At 41.8% G+C, this 17,990-nt stretch overlaps 1 protein-coding gene across 4 annotated transcripts in view; it reads right to left on the bottom strand.

The window, feature by feature from the left end:
* EXD3 (exonuclease 3'-5' domain containing 3) overlaps window positions 1–17,990 on the bottom strand; it is a 517,417-nt gene that overhangs the window by 251,079 nt on the left and 248,348 nt on the right. For all 4 annotated transcript variants that reach the window (XM_077476832.1, XM_077476824.1, XM_077476841.1 and 1 more), the window contains 6 exons: window positions 17,071–17,212; window positions 12,965–13,187; window positions 9,979–10,082; window positions 6,809–7,013; window positions 1,934–2,094; window positions 191–367 (listed from right to left, as the gene is read on the bottom strand). In XM_077476832.1, coding sequence (XP_077332958.1) covers window positions 191–367; window positions 1,934–2,094; window positions 6,809–7,013; window positions 9,979–10,082; window positions 12,965–13,187; window positions 17,071–17,212 — 1,012 coding nt within the window. The remainder of the gene's footprint in view (window positions 1–190; window positions 368–1,933; window positions 2,095–6,808; window positions 7,014–9,978; window positions 10,083–12,964; window positions 13,188–17,070; window positions 17,213–17,990) is intronic.

Below are 17,990 nucleotides of genomic sequence, written 5' to 3'. Positions count from 1 at the left end.
CTCTGAGCTGCGCATGTGCAACTCAACGTACATTCAAAAGAAAAAATGGAGCATGCAGGTAACTGCGTATTATTGCAGAAGAGATATAGCATGAGCTGCCTCCGCTCACAGTTATTGACAAGTTAGGTTTAGTTCTGCTTTAACTACATTTGTGGCAAGAAGATAAAACATAATCTGAAAGTCCACTTACCTCTGCAGCTCTCCTGTGGTCATCATCATTATCCAGCATTAGGACATCGACACCCAGACAACGCAAGTAGCGCCCCAGTCCCTGCAGCATGTTGTCACAGATGACACTGAATTCTCTGGGGGACAAAGGCTTATTACTGGGATTGCTTCTCGTTTCATCTGTTCGTGTTTCCAGCTTCTAAGATATAGAGAATGGAGATTTTAGATTATAGTATTCTATGTCATCATTTAAATTTATGTTACACAACATTGTCTAATCTACAGATAACCCTTTGGTTGCTAGCCTCCTTCTGGAAATGCTACAATAATTTCCTAGATGCGCTATGGCCATTCAGCTTCAATACTTTTCTAGTCACAGACCTAGTACCACTATGTAGATTGTGCCTCTGCCCCCCTGCCATTTGCAGGAGACTGGTAGGGAAAGATGTGTGTAAGCTCCTAAACTGACTGGGTGGAGTTTAGGAAGGGGTCCTGAGTATCCTCCCCCTGCTCCCACGTGACTAGGGCCTAGTGACTGGTAGGCATCTTCAGCTGCATTGTGAGAGGAATGGGAAAGTCGCATGCTTCCTCATACTAGGCAGAACAATGCATCTTACTTTGCTTTGGTGGGGCAACAGGAGGTTAGTGTAAACCACGTGTCAAATGCAAGGCCCATGGGCCAAATCTGGCCCGCTAGATCACATCATGTGGCCTTTGCACCCAGGGCTTTTTTCAGCCCTCGTTCTTCACTTCCCGCTGTCACTTGTAAACACAGAAACCTTCTGTTTACTAGACAGCTTTACTCTCGTCTCTCACAGATCTCTGCACACACTCATGGTGGGGACAGATGCTGACCAACAATCTCCCTGCAAAGTGAGGCAGGGCTGCCTATGCTGCTAGACTAGTACACTGATAGTACACTGGTACAAGAGCCGGACCGGTAGGTGAGATGGGAGGAAGCTTTGGGGGGGGGGGTGTGTTGATGAGGGCTGTGGAAGGAGATGTGTGCAGAGGTCAGAGCCAAGGAGAAGGGATGGAAGTGAGATGAGGACAGCATGTGCACCCCTAAACCCTGCAACTCTATACGTAGCGCACTCCTCAACCCTGCAGTCTGTACAAAGCTCACACCTGAATTCTGCACCCTCTATGTAGCGCACTCCTGAACTCTACAGTCTGTACACCGCATACTCCTGTATGCTGCTCTCTCACCTAATAACTCATTTTTGAAAGTTACTAAAACCAGTAATAACCAAATGCAGAGGCAATTAATTAATATGATAAAGAGTAGATACATTAAAAAATTTAAGTGGATAAAAAGTGGATACATAGTCTTACAGATACAACTGAACCTTTGAGGGCAACCATAATGCTGATGGGTCCTGCAATGAAATTGAGCTTGACAGCCCTGGTGTAAGCCATGGGATGGGGGGGGGGGATTTTGGGGGATTGGGTTTACATTTGTCAAGAACAGCAGCAGGTAATCAAGTTTGCAACATATACAGGATGATCAAAGGAGGTTTTTATTTATTTTTTACTCAAAAGATGAACAAAGGCTCCCAAGGGTGGAAAGTTATTGGTCTAACAGTGACTGCATTCTATCAGATGCAAGCACTAGTCAACAGCCTGACTGTATTCAGGCAGACATGGGTGCCATGCTGTGAGTAAGAATAAAGGTATTTTCATGACTGGTGGACCAGGGTATAAAAGGGCTGACAGTATGTCCTTGGGCAGCAGTGTGACCACCTAAACTGGTTCAGTCCCATACCTGCTTTGGTGATGCTGGCGTCTTTTGCGGCGATCTGTCCATCTTTGGCTGAGGCTTTGGTTTTCCTTTGGGCAGTTTCTGGAAATCTGGTTTTAACCCAAACTTCTCAGGGCTGTTAAGCAGGGCATCAAACACCTCCAACAAGCAATAGGCATCGGCAGCTAGATGTAAAAGATACAAAGGGAATCACAGGCACTACTTAGTAAATTATTGCTGTTTACTTTCATATCTTGCTTTTGGCACTATCACGGTTAATGCCACTCACAGTTGTAAGCGTCAGCCTTTCAGGTGGTCTGTCAAAATGTTAAACGCTCCAGCTACTATCAAACTGAAAGTTTGTAGGTGGAGTGACCCTTTAACTCAGCGGTCGCCCCCTATATGTATAATGGATAGATTCATGCCACCCTCCATTCAGGCCTCTGGCCCACTTCAGGACACCTGGTGCCTAAATTACAGCGGCGGGAGTGTTTTTTTTTGAAGACCCTGATTAGAGCTATAGGCTCTAATAGGCTTCAAAATAGGGTAGGCTCAGAGCGCAGAGCATTGCGCCATGAGCCCACCCAGGTGTTACAACAGCAAATTAATATATATGCCCGTGGAGAGTAAATAATTATGAAGCTGCTGCCGCTTTGCAAAGTGAGCCGCTGGTGAAGCGCTGTATAGCTAGGTTGAGATGGGGTAAGTGCACCAGACCAGCCTGCCGGCTGACCGACCGACCGATGTTGTAAACGTTTTCAAATGAATATTCTTTTTTAATAAATTTAGGCCAAAATATATTCTGCTACATTTCTTTGGTAAAAATAACCCACATCAGTGTATATTGGTCTGCGTGAAAGTTATAGAAATGACAAACTATGGTATCTATATTTTTGAAAATGGATCAGTCTTGATCTGATCTCATTTAAACGAGGTTCTAAAATGCCAGGACAGTACGAATACTCTGCAAATAAACCCTTTTTTGAAAAGTAGAAAGTCAAAGGTATTTAGTAAAAAGTACGGTCATTTTTTTGTCACTTTTTTCTTTAAAGTTGTCATTTTCTCACACACAGCGTGGGCATACTTATAATTACACCCCAATACACATTCTGCTAGGTCTCCCGATTACGAGGATACCACATGTATGAGACTTTTTTACAGACAAGATCAGTGTTCATCAAACTGCGGCCTGGGGGGCCTGATGAGGCTTTTAGCTTGCTTTTTTCCGACCCTTGGGGCATTATTCCCCCCCCCCCCACTGCCAGCAATAGTGAGGCACAGTTCCTGCCACTGACAATGGGGCACTATTCCTCTCCCTGACACCGACGGTGCACTATTTCTCCCACTGACACCAATGATGGGGCACTATTCCTCCCATTGAAACCAATGATGGGGCATGGTTTACTCCCACTGACGCCAGGACATTTTCTGCTCCCACTGACCATAGTCCAGCCCCCCTAAATTTTGAAGGACAGTAAACTGGCCCTTTGTTTAGAAACTTTGGAGACCTCTGGCTTAGATCAATAGAGGGGAGTATGTATAGCATTAAAGTTTTTTGTTGTTTTTCCGCCATCTGTCTCCCAATGGGGAGATTTCCCTACACCTCCTGATCCATAGCCAAAACAGGAAGTGAGAGAAAATCCCTCCAAAGTGAGGGAATCCAAGGTGTTACCAGGGTCCCCAGAACTAGTGCCCCATTGGGAGATTTCCTCTCTGTTACCGTTTTGATGTCAGCCCATAATTTGGGATTTTCTTTCCTTTCTCAATGAAAACAAACAGGAAGAATTACCCTCTCTATTTTTCCTAACAGGAGGGGGGTCACAGACAGCAATAAAAACAGGGGTTCTGATCCATCTCAACTAACTATCAACCACCAAAACCAGTTCCAAGCTAAAGATAACATTCATAGTCAAAAAGGCACTCAGTAAAACCTTTAAGTTACTGATTTGTTGATTTTTATACCCTAGAAAAAAGATGGTGTTAGAAATTTTAGGAGATGCAGTCGGCAGTTTGAATGGCAGGCACATTTGAAGCCCAACTCACATGGAGACACCATTATTCACAACTGCAGGTTGCTGCACACTCACTAGACTGTGAAAGTATCATCACACTCCCTTTCTAGCTCCCAGTGCTTTACATTGGTCTGGAGCTCCAGCTTAAATACAGCAATTTAAAATAAGTGATTACAAATAACAGGAAGCCACGCAGATACTGTACATAGCCAAACAACCATGAACATTCAAGGAAAGCACCTGGCAGTCTGTTAAAAAGGTGTGACTGAACTACATTTACAAATATTGATCCTAAAACTAATCTATTCTTACAATAGACAAGAAAATGGGAAGCTGACAGAAAAATTCAAATAAGCTTATGAAATATAGATAAGGCAGGACAAATTAAATAACGGGAAGCTGTGCTATGCTCTTATTAGAATTCGGTGTGGGAGATTTTATCTATATAGGTCGGGCTATATACCCCAAAAGTATCAAAATTGCATAAGTACAGAGCTTTCCTTGTGTATCCTTAGAAAGGGAAGATTCATGAGAATAATGGGGATATTTAGAGTGCCCACAAGACAATAACAAAGAACATATTGAATTTATTATAAACATGCATTATATCAAAGTAGATAATATATTCATAAAAACACATTGATAAGTGCGCATTCCACTGGCTGGGTGTCCAATGAGAATAACCATATGGAAGATCGGGATCAACATATTTGGCCTATCTTGAGGCTTCTTCAGGATCCCTTTTAATGGTTGATAATAAATCAAGTTTGCAGCTAGACACAACTTCAACCGGATAGGCTAATCTTTACATTCTCTATACCAGTTTGGTTGATATGGGAGAAATTGTAAAACCCAGTGAGACATTTCTTATGGCTTTTTCCTGATACCAATGACCATTGGTGGCTGGTGCTCAAAATTTTTGGGGCCAAATATGTTGATCCCGATCCTGTTATTCTCATTGGACACCCAGCCAGTGGAATGAGCAGTTATCAATATGTTTGATGAATACATTAATTACTTGAATATAATAAATGCATGTTTTTAATAAATGTAATATGTTCTTTGTTATGGTCTTGTGGGCACTCTAAATATCCCCATTTTTCTCATGAATCTTCCCTTTTTAAGGGTAAATGAGGAAAGCTCTATACTGCAATCATGTGCTATGCTTGTGCAGAGAAACACAACCCGTTTCTTTTATGGAGAGCCCACACTACTTGTCACCCCATTAGGCTGCTGGAAGCAAAGAAAGGGAACCCTGTTTAATCTCCAAGACTCAGTCTAAGGCCTCATGCACTCAGGACTTTATCTTTAACTCTCCTAGAAGCCAGCAGCATTTTTGCATAAAAAAAAAACCTGTTAGACACTTTTACAAGCGCTTAGGCACATTTATAGGAGTCAAGTACTTGGGCATGAATTAATTTCTTCGGCCAGAATAAATGCGCCTAGCACTAACACACTTTTAGGCGCGTTTACAAGCGTCAAGCATTATTTCTGCCCAAACTCTGCTACTCTTGGACTCACTGGCAGAGGTTTTTTTTTCTTGCCATTAAAGGTCGATATGTGGATGGACCCATAGGATAACATGTGGGCAGTTAAGAGGTAGGGGAGAAAAAAATAAACGCCAGACGCACCTAACAGCAGTTGCAAAGACATCCAGTGTGCATGTGGCATAAAACTTACATAGGGATGAGGACTATCCCCATCCACATATGACAGTATTGGTCCAATCATCAAGCATCAATATTGTCACATGTAAGAAAGGGGAGTGAATCACGTACCCTTATGTCCCAAGAATTTTCTTTGCTTCTGGTGGCCAAACGAAATGTGAGTTTAAGTTGCCATTGTAGCCACCATTATAATTAACTGTTACATTGTCCTGCATGGCAAAAGCACAGGTTCATCCTAAAGTAGAAGTCCACCCTTAAATGTTACTTCTGTTTTGAGTGGAAATATAGTTACCTAGTAGATTCTTGAATTTCTTTAAGCTCAGGATTGTTGGGATTCGTTGTCTTAAAGTAGGGCTGGCCATAGATGGATCATATTTTTACAGCTGAGGTGGATAGAGGAATCCTCTTCGCTAAGACATTGTATTCTCACAGTGGGGACTCTCAGAACACTTTCCAAAAAGTCAGTTTGGCAGAAATTGATTGTTCAACAGACCTTTGATGATCGGGAGCGGTCAAACGTGCATCTAAATTTTCGATCCATCTATGGCCAGCTTTATCCCGTCACTGAGCAATTTAAACTGAGCAAACGATTCAAAAAATGCAGAAGCTGAAGTCAACTTCAATGAAAACTATCAGTAGATTTATAAATATAAGAATGAATGGGAAGTTATATGCAAATCATGACTTTTCCTGCCAAGGTCAAACTTTACATCACCGACGAATAGGGACACTGTCTAAATCTCAGGCAGAAAATGGAGGGAGAGAGAGGGAGAGGGAGAGGAAGGAGAGAGAGAGGGAGAGGGAGGAGAGAGAGAGGGAGAGGGAGGAGAGAGAGAGGGAGAGGGAGGAGAGAGAGAGGGAGAGGGAGGAGAGAGAGGGAGAGGGAGAGGGGGAGAGGGGGAGAGGGAGAGAAAAACATTTATTTATTGTGCATGTACCTGTTTGCCAGCAGTTCAGTTTTAAATTATTTGGAGAGTATTAAAGACAGTAGTTCAGCATGATGGCCAATTAACTAGCATTTTTAGAGCATTCAGCAATGGCAGCCTCCATATTTTTATCATTATCTCTTTAAGTCCCTTTAATAATCCCATCTCAAAAAGTAGAATTTACATTCTGAGATATTAAAGGGATTGCATACTATGGAAAGCTGGTGGGATGTGTGGAAGATCCAAGTGGATGAGACGTATCAGTAAGAACTGCTCTGTGACAAAGCAAGGTACCTGCATAGATGATTTGATCTTCTCGGAGTGGCCTCTTATCCCAGTTTGATAACTGCTCGGTCTTGTCTAACGGTTTGCCCAACACATCCTTTACCAGTAAACTTAACCCCTTCTCCGGCTGGCGAATGCCTTCTTCACCCAGCCTGTCTTCCAGGACATCTACCGGCCCACCAGGAGTCCTCACTCGACCACGGCAGCTCTGAATCTAAAGCAAAAAGAAGATGCATCTTAAATGGAACACTAAGTGCACTTTCAATGAGCATATTCATTTAAGGTATTTTTACCTACTTTATAGTGCATATTTTTTTGCTACTGTATTAAATATAAAGATTTGTAGATTAGCCACTGGAGGGAGCCCTCACTGACTGAAATGAAGCTTTTTACATCTGCTTAACAGCTGTTTTGACAGGATATCAGTAACCAGGGAGTGAATCTTTTTCACTGAGGTGGCCGACTCATAGACCTGCATTGTGAGAAACCCAAGTAAACCAAAACCATTATACGCAATACTAGAAAGCAGGAAGCAGCATATATGAATTAAAGGCGAAAATATAGCTGTCCCTGCATAAATGCTGTACAACATTACAAACGTATTCTTTTTTACAATAAAACACATGGATATCATTATTTACATCAAGCTGGACGATTTAAGATGTGTGTGTGTATTCAGTTGTTTAGTCACGTCCAACTCTTCGTGACCTCATGGACCAAAGCATGCCAGGCTTTTCGATCCTCCACTGCCTCTCAGAGCTTGTTTAAATTCACGTTCATTGTTTCGATGATGCGATCTATCCATCTTGTTTTCTGTCAACCTCTTCTCCTTTTTCTTTCCACGTTTCCCAGCATCGGGGTCTTTTCCAGTGAGTCCTCTCGTCGCATTAGGTGGCCAAAGTATTTGAGTTTCAGCTTCAAGATAGGTCCTTTGAGTGAATATTTTAGGGTTGATTTTCTTCAAGATTGACTGGTTTGATCTTCTTGCCATCCAAGGGACTTTCAAGAGTCTTCTCCAACACCATAGTTCAAAAGTATCTATGCTTCTACGTTCAGCCTTTCTTATGGTCCAACTTTGACAGCCATGGGTTACTACTGGGAATACCATAGCTTTGACTATATGGCACTTTGTTGGTAGGGTGATGTTTCTGATTTTTATAATGTTGTCTAGGTTTGCCATGGCTTTACTCCCAAAAATCAAGTGTCTCTTAAATTCATTGCTACAGTCACCATCTGCCGTGATCTTGGAGCCTAGGAAGATAAAATCTGTCACTCTTTCCATTTCTTCTCCTATTTGCCAAACAGTGATGGGACCAGTTGCTATGATCTTAATTTTCCTAATGTTCAATTTCAGGCCAGCTTTTACGCTCTCCTCTTTCACCTTCATTAAGAGACTCTCTAGTTCTTCTTCACTTTCTGCCATTAGTGTAGTATCGTTTGCATCTATCAGGTTGCTATTTCTCCTGGCGATCTTATATCCGGCTTGCGATTCATCGATCCTGTCATTTCGCACAATGTACTCCGCATACAAGTTAAATAAGTAGGGTGACAATATACACCCTTGTATGTATGCATTCCTTTCTCAATTTTGAACCAGTCAGTTGTTTCATGTCCTTTTCTAACTGTTGCTTCCTGACTTGCATACAGGTTTTTCAGAAGACAGGTAAGGTGGTCTGGTGTTCCCATTTTTTTTTCAGTATTTGCCACATCTTGTTGTGATCCACACAATTGAAGACTTTATTTTAGTCAATAAAGCAGAAGTAGACATTCTTCTGGGAAGAAGAATCAAACAGTACTATCAAACAGTAAAAGAATGTAAAAGCTGTGCTCGGTGTAAATAAGGAAAAACAGCAGCCACTTGGCAAACCATGATACCAGTTAGTAAATTAGAAAGGAAAAAAAAAAAAGCAGCGCTCCAAATAGTGCAACAATATGTAACATTCAGTTGTACATAAACAGTGTCCATGTAAGAAATAGAACTCTATCTTAATAATGCAACACAAAAAATCAAAAACAGTCCATAAGTGCAAAACAATGCAATGAAGGAACGATCCATGCAGAGTGAAAGTAAAGGGATCCTTCACCAGCAGCACCTTCACACTCTTTTTTTTTTATATCATGATGGGCTTCACTATGGGATTTTACTTTTTTTATTCCTCTCCCCTGTGCGATCTGTGATGTATATCAAACATTGACAAGACTATGATTTGCTGCGGAGTACCCACACACACTACCTAAATTAAAAGGTTTTCTTGTAAATCTAGCAAATAGAGTCATGGGTCCACAACAATTATTTTTTAACAGAAATTTAGTTTTAAACACAGTGGTTAGCACTTTTGCTGAACAGCACTATAAGGACCCTCAAAAGAAAGACACCAGTACCCCCCGGTACCGCTGTAACAGGGGGTACTGGTGTCTCTCTTTTGAGGGTCCTTATACTATAAATTTTGGGATGTTGGCAACACATTTTTTGAGAAATTAAAATTTCTCTGTATGGTTTATTACTTCTGTACCTAACAGCACTAGGGTTGTTGGTTCGAATCCCAACCACAGCACTACCTGTCTAGAGTTTGCATGTTCTCCTTGTACCTGCGTGGGTTTCCTCCGGGTACTCTGGTTGACTGCCACACTCCAAGATGTGCTGGTAGGTTCAATGGCTCCTGTCTAATTTGGCACTAGTGTGTATGTATGAATGTGCATTAAGGACTTTATTTTTCGTAAGCTCCTAGAGGGCAGGGGACTAATGTGAATGTACAATATATGTGCTGAATAAATTGATGGCAATATATAAGTACCTGTAATAAATAAGTAAATACATCAAAATCAGAGTTAAATGGTCACTCTAGCAACAGATGGCATTTAGTGGATGCCTTCTACAAGGAGCAAGAAATAGTGTTTCAGTCCTCTGTACAGCCTGTGATAATTGGCAGAACAGAACTATAGAAACAAATTGGTGGATTCAGAGGCCAGTGATGTCACAGCAGCTCAGCTTTTTCTACTGTTCCAATTCAGAATACTTATTAGGACATTTCCCTAGAGATGATTAAGAGCTTCTGCAATCATAAATAGAAGGAGATAATAATAACGGCGCCCTGTTATCACGTTGGTACGCTATCCTGCTATCGGCTTAGTACAGCATTAAACGTCAGAAGTGGGAAGCTCATCAATACACTTTGTACCTGTTTATGCACCTCACAGAGGTCAATCACATTGCACAACTCAACTCCTCGGAAGGCACTGTGTGTGACATCAAGACTTTGGAAATCCCCATGCATACCATATCCTGCACAAGACATAATTCACATTTCCATATTACAACATGAGAGAGAGTAGAATTAAACAATTGCAACAGATAATAATCAATGTCCTTCTAACTCTATGAACTAGAAGGAGGCTTTAACATTTTTTAGATAATTTGCCATTATTTTCTTCTGAGAGAGAGCAAAAGAAAAAAAATCAGTTCTGAAATGGCTTATAACCAAGTTTAAAAACATTATAGGAAATGTAAATGTAATATTAAAGACAACTTCTGAGGACAAATATAAGGGAGATGACAGATGTTCAACTGATCCCAACTATACTACCTGGTAAGTTACTTGAGCGGCAATAAGAATGCAAGACGGGAGTGTAGGATTTTCAGACAGGCTGTATGCTTGTTCCAAGACACTGGCAGTGAAGCTCAGGTTAACATGGCAGCCCAGCAATCTGCAACTGTGATACAAGTCAGAAACGTATGCCCCTAGATTGTTATCCTCACCGATTTAAGGCCTGCCTGCTCACATCATTGTATTGTAAAACACACTGTATCTGGAATTGTTCTGGGTTGTATCCATGTTTTTTGGAAATATGGACATGTGACTTATATATTGCACTAATTAAAACGCCTTTTAAGTGCATTTCTATGCATCGCAGTTGGCTATAATGTACCAAAAACGCACAAATGATGCAGCAAGCAGGATTTTTCAAACGCCCAATGCACTACCTTTTAATCCAGTGCACCAGGGTAAGGAGCTTTGAAGTTCGTAACCTTAACTATTTTTATGCATTTTGAGCATGCTGTAATCCTGCTTTGTAACCCACATAAAACATGATGGTGGGAACAGGCCCTTAAAGTGTCGCTAGACCCACAACATAAAAAAATATATCAATAAATGCTGTATTGTATGCAATTCATACTCACTCAGTCACTATGAGATTCGTTTTCTGTATTCTGCAAAAAACCTGGTTGATCCTGATGTTCTCTGTTCCCCCCCCCTATTGATTATGTCTCCAATTTGAGATTCTGCAGAGCAGTGGTGGCAGCTCTACACATGCTCAGTTTTCAGTGTATTTCTATGCTGAGCATTTCCTCTCTATCACATCTGTGCAGCCCAGGTCACTAGAGTCACAAATGTGGGTGTATACACAGTGGTAAACGACAGCCTGCTCCTCCATGCCCACTAACCAGCTAAACACAAGAGTGGGATTCTATATGTAGACTGATGGAGGCTTCACCTCCCTTTTATTTTAAGACACAGTCTGGAGAGGCTTGACGGCCTGTGACTGGCAGATATCTCCCCACACCATGTTATTGCAATTATTTTGAACAGGTGACCAGCAGCAGTGGACTAGAAGCTGCTCCTGCATATGTTGCCCTGCAGACAAGCTGGGAAACAGCTGGGTCATGTGGCAGTTGTATAGCTGTCAGGAAAAAATGTATCCATATTTTGTTTTTCTTTTTTATTAAAATAATTGCAGTGCCATCATTCACATACATAATGAGAGTGTGTGTGCTTAGTATCACTTTAATTAAAAATCAGTGAATTTCTACCCAGTAGACATGGCAGCCTGATAAAAAAAAAATCCACTCAATTTACCTTTCAGGATAAATTAACTTTAAAAAAACAAAACAAAAAAAGGCAATTTTTTTTGCAGGTAAAAGTGCATTTCTTATTTTTTGCCGCTGGTGCCATGCAGGTCTCCTGCAAATCTGTCAATGTATCGGCTTGCTCATACCTTGTACGAGCAAGCCGATACATTCTGACAGGAAGTCTCAATGAACTACCACAGTACTCACAGTGCCAAGGTATTTAACTGAGCACTACAAGCTGACAGACACAAAAGGCTACCGGACATTGTAGTTTTCCATTCGCAGGACACTGAATGAGTGACGTGGCTGAGCATGCGAAGCCTGAATATGGGTGTAATGTACCGAAAGGTGAACTTATCCTTGAAAGTTGCCCCTTGCAATACAGTGCAATGAAAAAAGATGTTGCAGGGGAAGCGGCCATCAACATTGTCACTACTGATTCACATGTCTGTAGTCACTAGTCAATCAGCACCTGGCCACACTGTCCTGCCCATGTTCTGAATTGACATCACTGCCCTACCTCTGTGAGCTGCAGTGTCTGGGAGACAAAGCGGGTGAGACAAGTGGAGGCAGATTTGGCTCAGTCAGGGAGATAAAAAACGAGGCTTGTGCTTCATATAGTAACTAAATTTGGTACTTGATTAGACTGACATACATGATGTCACTTCAAGCTGTTTGCAGATGAGAGAGAAAAGTCACTCATACATGAAAAACATGACCATCCTCAGGGCAAGCTGTTAATAGGTCAGCAATGGGCATGTTTTGAATGGAGAGAAGAGGCAAGCGCCAGCTTATCAGGATAGAAACACTGCAACTGGTTTTCTAACACATCCAATCGTTTATTCCCTCCGATCACTATGTTCTCCATTTCTGTCAGCATGATTGCCATCAGCATATACTAAATCTGATCACAGTACCAACCCCCACCCCTTCCAGCCAGAGTGCTCTTTTCAGAAACTCACATTTGCATTTAAAAAGGAATTTTCGGTACTTTTCTTTTTTGATTGAATTCATAACTACGGTAACTGGAGATTTTTTCATATCTGCCTGGAATTCAGCTTCAATCCAGGCAAGGGTGTCTAGAAGGCATATAGGAAGGATTATGGAAACTCATTCCACTAGACTCGATCAATACCCAATATATCACTTTTGGGCCCATTCATTTGCTGAGTGGACAAGGTAAGAAGGGTAGGCTATGATATTTCCACAAAGTCAATTTAACAGTAAAATGTTTTCATCGGAGCATGGTGCATCTTGTATTAAAAAGGTACATTGTATACTGACAATGGAGACTATAAGGAACAGTTGTTTTTTACCCAGTTTTGTGACTGTGGGGCAGGAAAAAAGCTCTTTGATTAATTTGACCAGCCGTGGGCACTTTTCTTCTTCATCATCATCATTCTGAAGAAAGTCACCCTGCAGCAAATCCAGTATAAAGACCTCTTCTTTCACTGCAATCTGAATCAGAGATACATTTGGCTTTCCAATTCCCCCGAAAGAGGGTCTCCACTCCATGTCCACACCCACAACTTGTCCATCCTGGAAAACAGGGAATAAGAGTAACCTTTATATTTTGTCTAATACAGTAAGATGTAGGCAGCTGGTAGATCTCTACATCTTCAAATAACAGTCAACTTAAAATGTTTTCAAATAATAGCAACCATTTAATCAGTGACGGTTGGTGCTCAATTTTCTTGGAGGGGTGGTCCGTGGCCTCCCCAGCCAGCCAACCAACCACCCCCTACGGCACTCGCTCAATTGCTGCTCCCCCCCCTTTGTTGCTCGATAGCCACATCGCTCACCTGTTGCTCGCCAGGCCCCCCTCGCTAGCCCCGCACTTACACCATTTAGCTCACGGCTCCCCCCTCCCCCCCGCGTCTCCTCCCGAGTCCTAGGCTGGCACATCTGGCACCCTGCATGTAGATTAGGTGCCAGGCACAAGGATTAGGGGGGCGCCTCATGAGGGGCCACAACTGCATTAAATCAAATTTTGCTACAATAATTTTCTCCATTGAAAAGTACTGTTAGGCCCCATTCAAAAGGGACATTCCGTCTGTCAGTTTTTTTATTCGTCTATTGACAGGTGAAAAACAAACAACAATGCATTCCTATGGGCAAATGGATTTAAACGGATTATCACCCATTTACATCTGCATCTGTTCAGGTCCAATTTTTTCCCCATTTAAAAAACATAAGCAGACCGAAACGGATGTAAATGGACAATGGTCTATCTTTACATTGGTTGTTAGGCATACACCAGGCGTGCACATATCCATACGTGGCCAATTATGTCATATGGGTGCAGGGTCACCAGGTGATGACCCTTCCCATTTGTTTATATCAGCAGTGGGGCCAAATAACAGCTTCACTTCCTTCCCCACTAAAGTAATCAAAAAGGGCAGGGTTCATTGGGTGGTCATATATGGATTTTTGCATATATGATCAATAATGTCAACAGGGGGTAAGGTCAACCGATGTCATCACTGGTGACCCCACCCATTTGTTTACTTTAGCTGCAGGGAGAAACAGCAATGTTATTTGGCGCTGGCAAGCGACTGGAGCAGTCGGGTTCAGGGGGCCATTGTTCATCGTGATTGATGCAGACCTACATTGCTGGACTGACAATGGATCTACATCGGGGGGACATTTTTTGCCAAAAACTGTGTTGCGTTTTAAAATAGCCTTAAAGTGGTTGTAAACCTCAGACATGAAATTTGAACAACGCATATCCCTCTATAGTGTTTACTTGTCTTAATCCAGAGTAGAGGTCGACCGATATGGGTTTTTCTCTGGCTGATGCCGATATTTAGAAATCATGGCGGCCGATAGCCGATATATGATGACGATTTTTTTGGGCCGATATGTTAGGCCGATTTTATTTTATTTATTTTTTTCCTTTTTTATTTATTATTATTTATTTTTTTTAACCCCCTTGATCTAACACACCTTTCCCACTGGGGCGTTTTTTCAGGCGCTTTTGGGCTAAAAATAGCGCCTGTAAAGTGCCTGCAAAATGGCTCCCCTGCAGTCTGTGTGAAAGACAGAGTGCTTTCACACTGAGGCGATGCGCTGGCAGGATCTTAAAAAAAAGTCCTGCAAGCAGCACGTTTGGAGTGGTGTATACCGCTCCTCCACCACTCCTGCCCATTGATATGAATGGGCACCACTGCCAAAGCGCATGCAATGCGATTTGGCAGCAGTGCTTCATGGGCACATTTAACCTCTTCCTTGGCCGCTAGCTGGGTGATATGTGCCCCACTAGCAGCCAAATAGCACCGCTAAAATGATGGTAAAGAGCCGCTAAAACTTGCGTTTTACCATCAACGCCTGCCCGCTCCAGTGTGAAAGCAGCCTTCATAAGTGATACAGAAAATTTCTTACATTTAAACATTTATTAAACAAAACAAACCTCCAATCAGTTTACTTGTATGTATGATTTAGATTAAAAAAAAAACTATATATTAAATAAAAACAGGTAGTCAAAACTTTTGGACGAAAAAAAAAAATGGGCTAACTTTACTGTTTTTATTTTATTTTTATTTTTTAAATAGTGTATTTTTTCCCCAAAAAAATGCATTTGAAAGACCTCTGTGCAAATGCCGTGTGACATAAAATATTGCAACAACCGCTGTTTTATTCCCTAGGATCTCTGCTAAAAAAAAAATATATAACATTTTTGGAGGGTCTAAGTGATTTTCTGGCAGAAAATACAGGATTTTTACTTGTAAGCAACAAGTGTCAGAAAAGATTTAGTCTTTAAATGGTTAAACTGAGAACTCTACACACAGAGATGACTTCATTCATTCAAGTGTAAACATTGTATCTTTCTGTTCTTTTCTTGGCAGGCTGCCCAGAGAGGAGGAAAGACGTTTCTATGACGACTCAGGCAACTTACACTGACTTCTATTACAGAAGTCATTTCAAAGTCCTGCTGTAGTTCTAAATCGGCTTTTTATCAGCACAATCGGCCGATGACGATTAATTAAAAAACGGCAAATATCGGCCGATATATCGGTCGACCTCTAATCCAGAGCATTACGTGTCATTTTTGTCTGCTGCAATTATCCTCTGCTATCAGCATGCAAAAGTTCCGACAAGTTTTCCTGACACCAAGAGAATAAAACGTGTCAGGGTGAAGGGATCTCCAGCTGATTGAATGCCTCAGCTCTATTCCTGTGTGAAGGGGGTGTGTGTCTTCCCTCCAATCAGCTCTCAGAACTCTCCCCACTAAGCTTTGCAGAGTGTCAATTCAGCCCTATGCCCCCCTTTTTCTTTTTTTTGACAGCTCAGACAAGCTTTATAAAATTCTGGACTTTGAAGGGCTCTAGAGAAGAAAGGACTGCATACAAACTGGTACAACTTATGTAGGAAGATTTGTTTCATCTCTGTGTATAACCTAAGCCTAGTCACTTCATTGGGTATATGTGATGGTTTACAGCCCCTAATGTATCTTCTCTCTTTTAAGATTTCTAACTGCAGGCAAGTATTCTTCTTTTCTGTTTAGTTGCATTCTGAATGTGGAAAGCTAAATTTGGTTCCTAGAAATACTTTATGCTCTGTTCTTTATATGGTAACAAAACAAGCTGCCTTGTTTATGGAAAATTGGACTTTATTTTTACTTGAAAACAATAAAAACATTGAAATACAAGTACAAATATAAAAAGAAAAATTGTGTTCTATGTTTATTTAATGTTTTTGGTGAAAGAGTAGGGGTACTACCCCCAGTGATTAGCTGTGCAAGGGGGCATGTCAGCATAAGACTGACCATTAGATGACAGGCAGGCTGTGATGCAGCATAGCCAGAAAACTGACCGCATTGGGATTGATGTGCTGCTATGCCTAGCAGGGTCAGTTTGAAATAGGAAAGCAGGGGGCCTAGCAGGACCACCAGGTATTCCACACAAAGGAAGCATTACAAAGATAACAGGATACTTTTTAAACAGAAGTCCCTGGTACAACAGGCACATATCAGGAATATGGCATTTTGGGGTAACACTTTAATTTTGAAAGGGAGGGTTTATGAATTCAAGTTGGCCTTTCCCAGAGTAGTTTTGCTTAAAAGGCAGTAGGCAAGGCAGTTTTACAAAATTTGCAGCAGGAGGGGCAGTGACCCTAACTTCACATAACCGCAGGTCCTGATATGCTTTGTTTTCTGCCTTAGACTATGAAGCAAAACAATCCAGCAGAGCTGGAAATGCATAAACATGTGCATTGTATTATCAAGAATGGAATAAAAATTTAGGGCTGGAGTTGGGCTTTAATCCTCACTCAAACTCTTTACTCAAACCATGGCATGATAATAATTTTTTACTTGTTGCTCAAAGATATTAATAAAGATTTAGGACAAGCAGAGAGGAGGAGGAAAAGGATGCACAATCTGTTTTTTGTCACTATGGCTGGAGCTGGGGAGACTTCCCATTACCTGAAGGACAATGTCTCGGCAGAGCGGCAGCGCCGTGCGACTCTGGAGGAAATGAACTTTGCTCCTGGGAATCGGAAGCTGGTAAAAGTGGTTCTTCCTCACTTGTAAAGAATCATCAGTGTTTTTTTCCCCCTCCGACAGCCTGTAACATAGAACAGAGCCAGCATGGGGGTGCATCATTAATAAAAGCTTTGGGAAATGGGAGCCTGGGGAGGAGGGAAGAGGAAGTCAATGAATAACATGAAATATTAGGAATGTGTCAAAAATGTGACAAAATACTAAGCAGAGAACAAAAGGAGTGTACAGGGAATAACAATATATTCAGCTTTATTCAGCTCATTTTAAAGACAAAGTACTTTTGTGTTAATAAATCATGTTCTTATGAAAACCAAATATAGTTAAACAATATTGAACTTTCACCACATTAAATGTTAACACAATTAAGAATACAAACCAGGCTGAATACGAGTTATACTAAGGCCGGGTTCACACTATAGCGATGCGGGAACGCCGCGAATCCGCGGCGTTTACCCGCATCGCACACCTCCCGCCGGCAGTTCACACTGCCCTATGCGGACGGCTGGGAGTGTCAATGTTATGTTAATGACACCCCCAGATCCGTCGGCATATCGCAGTGCGATCTGCCGACTCGCACAGGAATCGGATCGCATGGTGTGAACCCCCATGCGATCCGATTCTGTTGCGGACCCAAAAAAGGGTCCCGTGCGAGTTTGCTGCGGGAGCGCTGCGAATTCAGCCATACTATCTGTATGGCTGAACTCGCATCGCTACGGAGATCGGATGTGATTTGCTGTGCGAATCACATCCGGATCTCCCCCCGCAGCGGTGTGAACCCAGCCTAAAACACAAAAAAATGCAGGCTACCCACTCATTAGAGACCAGTGAAATCGCCAATAATG

This window comes from Lithobates pipiens, unplaced genomic scaffold, assembly GCF_037356315.1.
Source record: "Lithobates pipiens isolate NorthernLeopardFrog02 unplaced genomic scaffold, aLitPip1_a1.2 Scaffold_1, whole genome shotgun sequence".
In the NCBI taxonomy this organism is placed as follows: Eukaryota; Metazoa; Chordata; class Amphibia; order Anura; family Ranidae; genus Lithobates; species Lithobates pipiens.
This window is presented reverse-complemented; position numbering and strand designations above follow the sequence as displayed.